Genomic DNA, 6,000 nt, shown 5'->3' with positions numbered 1-6,000 from the left:
AAGCTGCAGCTTCTTGTTTCTCAGTTATACTTCAGTCTTCTGTTAATTGGTATAGTTACATGTGGCATTTACTTTTACCTGTAAAGATGGAAAATGTTAGATTGACAAACACTGCTGCCTCCTTCCAGGTGCCCCTGAGAGGACAAGTGCCGAGGTACCTGGGGAAATCTTCGACAAAGGTGATAGACATTTTAAAATACACTCAATTTTTTAAAAAAATAGGCCACACACCCACACACAAATTTAAGCTATTAAGTTATACCAATATATTTAGCCACAGTGCCACAGCAGGGCTTTGCCAGCTATCCCGAGACGAAAGTTTAAAGGCAAGTGGGTGCACAAGAAGGACCTACAAGCCCTAGAGGCTCTGTAACCGGGCACTGCGCAGTACCGGTGTGCTCCAAACAGCCGTCCACCAGTGCTAGTCAAGAACTGGACCTTTCTGTTTGCAGATTCAGTATCATCTCCTGCACAACTTGCGTCTGATCGCTTCACCAGCCAGATGCAGCTAAAATAAAACAGAGACGCTTTACCAGTGAAACAGTGTTTAATATAGTTAAATTACTTAAATAATTTCAATTTCCATGGGAAATCATAACTGTATCCATTTTTGCAAGATCCAGAGTAAAGAGTGTGTGAATACCCCTTGAAATGATCATGACACACTGTCAACAATCACACCTAGAGATACTGGGGACTTGAAATTTCATTGACAACACAACTTCATAAGATGAATCAAAAGTTAAGAAGACTGCAGACTTTTGTAAAGCAGAAAGCAAACCTAAAACTGAGTGTATGGCATGAAGGGAATGAGACTCTGGGGGTGGGGTGTAAAAGGGAGGGAAGGTGGAGGAGAGGGGAGAAAGGTGTGATGCAACTTAAGTATTCTGCAAACCAGGAAGGATGTAAAGGAGCAAAAGTATAGTACAAGGGCAGACTTGGCAGTTTTACAGAAGTCAATATACTATACTTTTCAGAGATGTTTCCTAGTGGAAGGGAGAAAGGGAAGAGGCGATGCCATTTAAGCTCACGTTTAAATGGCTTAATGCTCGGGTTATGCTTAGCAATATAGCAAATTAATTAAAGACAGGCCCATGGATTTTCACTGATTCTCTTTGTCGAGTAGGAAAAAAATAAATCGCCACCACCATAGTGCAATCATTAAGCTGTTAGTACTACAATAATTCTGCCCTGAGAAGAGTGGAAAAGAACTTTATTAAATGTCAAAAGACTGGAGTCGTTTTTAGTGCTAGCCAAATTCAATATCAAAACTCTGCCCTTATAGAATATAAAAAATATAGCTTTTTTTTAAAATTCATTTTTTTAATAAAATAGCAAGGGATTTTTTCTTTAATAGTTAAAAAAGGTACATAAATGATAACAGTGAACTATTCATAAACCCCCCCACTCGTGATGAAGATGTCTCCAACACAACATCAATGGCACTGTATTTTAAGGTTGACCACCTCATATACACACTTGCCATCATAACCTTTTTTGAAGATCACCTAATTCCTGAAAATTGAAAATCTGTGACTCAGTTTAAATAAGTGCCTACTACAGGAAAGTCAACTTGATGCTGCAGTACATAGTTCCTTGTAATGTCAAATGGCAGTTACAATATCAGACAACTCTCATATCAGCAGGATTCTATTAAGACCATCTATGAAAAATGATTTTTTAAAAAGAAAAGTTCAAATCAGCTTTTTTTTTTTTTTCCCTCTTCTTATAAGAGCTCCTGTTAGAGTTAGAGGGTTTGCTTAGAGCTCTTTTTGACATGTTTGATACCATCTCGGTAGCTAAAACTCAAAGGTGTTTCCATTTGTTAAGATGCCATCCACCGCTTGAATGCTGCATGGAACAACTGTGCAACTACCGCATTTTGTTTTTTCCTCTTCTTTGGGGTTGCAGATTTTTCTGGATTTTCATTTTAAAATGCATCTGATTCAGCCTGGAAACTCACCTGTTTGTTGTTGGTTGATTGTATAGTGATAATCTGAAAACTGCCAAGTCTGTGTTCAAAGTATTATGCAGAAAAAGATTACACAAAAGTCTACAGGTTATATACACCTCCCACCACACCTTGGTGTGGACAGCCTGCCTTCTAATTTATATATAATTTACAAAATATAGAATTTGGTATATCTGTTAGATCTCCATGTTTTCAATATTACAAAATAAAAAATACAAAAAAACCCACAACAAATTTCAGGGGAGTTCCCCCCACAAAGTGTCTCTTGTTTACATCTAGTCTTTCCCATGTAAACTGATAGATACCAAAGAAGAGCACAGAAGACTTTAATAAATATGGTTGTAGAGCCATCTTCCGTTATCTCGGTCTTCCCCTTCGTCAGACGTGCCAGACCCACTCAGAAGAGCAGTCAGTTAGCCATGTAGAAGAAGGGAAAAGAGGGGGCCAGAGCTATAACGTCTTTTCACACCAAGACATTACCAATGCCCTTCTAAGAGGCTTTTTTGTGTGCTGCAACAGTGGGTGTCAATTTTGAAAGCCCATTCAAAACAGCTAATAAAAGCACAGTGGTACACTTCAAATAGCTGGCAGTATGGGATGGAAACATTATGGGAGTGCAAATCCATTCCAAAATAATGCTTTGTAGTGAATCATACATTCCTTCAACCAAGTAAATGTTGTGTTGCGTCAATAAATACTTAAATAGCTTCTTGTATCATCCTGTCGTAGCAGCCTTTTTAAAGAATTCCAAATTCATGTCTTATCTGTGAAACTGTGTTGTACCACATCTTTGGTCGACTTAGCACTCAGCCAGGAACAACTCCAAGGTGGTTTCTTCCCATCGCCTTTCATGACGGGTGGCCAAAGAGTTTGCTGATACCAGCTCTAGAGTCACGGTGTGTAATTTCAACTGCGCTGCATTTTCAGCTTTACTGCCAAAAAGTGATTCTTCTCCAATTCACAATCTTGTCTAATGCAAATTCCATCTGAGTGACGCTGCAATCGGTGCTAACTAATTGGAGGCCCTTCATTTAGAAAGTAGGTGGTCATTTCTCCTTTGCCTTTGACTTTAATGACCCCCCGATATTCCAGCTGATAGTTGTTGGCTGCTAAAACCTGGTACATGTCTGTTGTTACCTGCAGAATAAACAAGAATAAGCAGATGCTTGTCATGCCTTCCACTTAGTCTTTTCTTTTGCTTTTGGAATAATGCACAAAGTTAAAGTAGGATCAACTGTTTTGTTTCCAAGTCGTTTGACTTTTGCAGCTCAGTCACTAACTGAAAGGTTGGCACAAGGTGCAGAACACACACAACCTTTAGAAACTGAGAAACTACAGAAGCCAGTCACACATGGTACACAACGTGGGGAAAAGTGCATTTTTCAGGGAGGTCACAGGATAAAAAGAAACAAGCAAGTCACATTTTTAAAAATGCACCTGGCAGTCCAGTCTGCTCAGATGCATTCATTATATCACCAGAGTGGTAGTAGGAAAATGGATTAAACATATTTAAAAAGTCCTCAAAAATGACCTGGAAATTACCCAGTGGATATACAAATTTAGGAGTTGTTCAGGGGGTTGTTTTTACAAAGGAGAAGGTGGTAGCTGGCAATGAGAAAGACCAAAGAAATGGAATAATCTAGCCAGCATCCAAATTCTCTCTGCAGATGCCATTCAGAAACAATTGTGCTGCAGAGTAACAGAAGTTTAACAACCATATTTTCAGAGCTATTTATTTATTACAATGTATTTATTCACTGGTTTCCAGGTGGCTTTAAATATTTCCATTTCTGGCTTCCTATTGCTGTGCTGATTTGCTTAACTAGAATGAAAATTGTTCTTGGACCATCTTGTAGGAAAGTTTAAAGGATGTTGGATAAATATTGATCCAGTTAACTGACAGCTTAATTGGAAAGAAACAGCATGGCTTCCCCTCTCGGGTTTTACATCAGTTATTCTAACTATTTTTATATCCCTTCAGTACTTTCCCAAGGAATGACAATCTGGTACTGTGGACGTTGGCTCAGCGAAAGCAGGACAGTGGAATGGAATCGCTGGAAAGGTCACTGTCTGAGGGCCAAGGAGACATTTGCTTACAAGACAGTCTTACATTAACCCCTTAAACCATCCTCTTTCTCTAGTTATATATCCCCTTTGCATTGATGCCCGGGCCGTTGCTAGCCTCACAATACGTACATTGTGAACAGAGAAGTGAGTTACAGAAATACATGACTGAATCAAGCCCTTGGAAAATAAAAGAAGCTGCAGTTGCACACAGCCAAACAGCAAAGCTGGCAGCACGAGGGTATAAGTATTGCAGCAGGATTGTGCTCACAGTGCCAATGAGGCACTTGGGGAAGGAAACTCAGCTCAATGTTTCCACCCAGCCCTAAGTGGCAAGTTTTTGACCAAAGGTTGAAAAGTTGGTCAAGATTAAAAAGCGAAACTTGATGGTACCATTAGTATTCCCCAGCTGGCTTTTCTTTCAGTACTGCGTATGTATGGCATAAAGGAATAAAATGAAACCAAAATTGCAATTCTAATTACGTTTCAAAACGCAAAAGTGACAGAGGGCTGGCAGTGGAAGTTTTCCAGTGAATTCCTTACCTGAATCCTGTCAGGCACACCGGTGCTGTCCATTCGGCTGGCTACATTCACCGTGTTGCCCCAGATGTCGTACTGGGGTTTGCGTGCTCCTATCACCCCAGCTACAACAGGACCAATATTGAGGCCTGGAAGGAGAGGAGAAATCCCACAATGCCCAGATCCACATGAAGCCTGAGGCAAATTATTTTCCAGACAATAAAAAACATCCTGAGCTTTGTTGGTTCTAGTTGTGCTTCACCCTGACATGTAAAGCCACGGCCAAACCGTGGGCAAAGAAACTTTTAAAGAAAAGTCATAGTCTTTGATCCATTATGCCTGTCTGGCAGCACAGGCTGGATCTGCTCAATCCAGAGCTACTTTCCAGCACCAGGTATCAGGGTAAGGTTATTTGCCATCCAGTTGCCAAGCAAACTGCTCACTTGGAAGTCACTATACAGCTGCTGCAACGCTGAGCGCCTGTAAGGCAGCAGCCGCCTTCCAGAACAAATACCACACTTACCCTCACGTTTCTTCTCTTTCTCCTTTTCTGTCTCTTTTTATTCCCTGACTTGAAAGACAATTTAATGCCCAAGGATGGCAAAGCCTGGGACCACAGGGGGTGTGGGCAGGGAGCACATCACAGGCAAAATGAGTCCAAGCTCAACTGCCATGTGAGATCATGCTGTAGTAGGAGGTCAATTGCCCAACTGCTCCTAATTCCCCAGGGAGCTTCAGTAATAATGCTGTGACCCTAACAAAGCTGCTTTGATGTTCCATGGAGGCCAAAGTAGTCACCAGGCACAAGACAATTAACATCACTGTACAGCTAAGGTAACATCTGTGGGCTTCACTCCATAAAATCCCCAACTCAGAATGATCACTAGCTATACTTAATCCTGTAAACACAGTGACATTACCTATCTTCATCTGGAAGTTGTTGAATGAATGTTCATTAATGTATTTCATTTGGTCCATTAACCTCATGGCAAAATCAGCCAGAGCTTTGATATGCGTCTTCCCTTCCTTGTCGTAAGTGGAATCGTTGAGGCCTGATGCAGCCATGTAGGTACTGCCGATGGTCTTGATCTTCTCCAGCTGCCGAAATTGGTCTTCACTTATTATCTGTTTCACAAGAGCAAAAGTAGTGAAAAAAACCTTGACAAACACATATATACTGGTAATATCCTTGCCACGTGTCCTCTCTTAGTACAAGCACTACAAAAAGTACTGGCCAGAGCCTCTGCTACTCGAAGAATAGGAAGAAAGGGGATCAGATACTTGGAGGAGCGGTGAAGGAATAGAAAGGATTTTAATGTGGTCAAAAAAAAATGAATCAAAGACTTCTGGCGTGAGGAAAAATGAACCATGGCACAAGGATTCAACAAGCCACCTTCCTTTAGGAGCTCAGCAAAGTGCAACTAAACTCATTGATTAGGTTCACT

General features: G+C 40.8%; 1 protein-coding gene across 2 annotated transcripts in view; it reads right to left on the bottom strand.

The window, feature by feature from the left end:
- Positions 1-528: 528 nt before the first annotated feature.
- Positions 529-6,000, bottom strand: part of ADCY5 (adenylate cyclase 5) — a 223,850-nt gene continuing 218,378 nt past the window's right edge. For both annotated transcript variants that reach the window (XM_040602934.1, XM_040602935.1), the window contains exons 19-21: positions 5,476-5,680; positions 4,580-4,704; positions 529-3,109 (exon numbers count right to left, since the gene is read on the bottom strand). In XM_040602934.1, the coding sequence (XP_040458868.1) occupies positions 2,981-3,109; positions 4,580-4,704; positions 5,476-5,680 (459 nt within the window). In that variant the 3' untranslated portion in view covers positions 529-2,980. The remainder of the gene's footprint in view (positions 3,110-4,579; positions 4,705-5,475; positions 5,681-6,000) is intronic.

Source organism: Falco naumanni, chromosome 8 (genome assembly GCF_017639655.2).
Source record: "Falco naumanni isolate bFalNau1 chromosome 8, bFalNau1.pat, whole genome shotgun sequence".
NCBI classification, from domain to species: Eukaryota; Metazoa; Chordata; class Aves; order Falconiformes; family Falconidae; genus Falco; species Falco naumanni.
The sequence above is the reverse complement of the archived record's forward strand: the minus strand, read 5'-3'. Positions and strand labels throughout refer to the sequence as shown.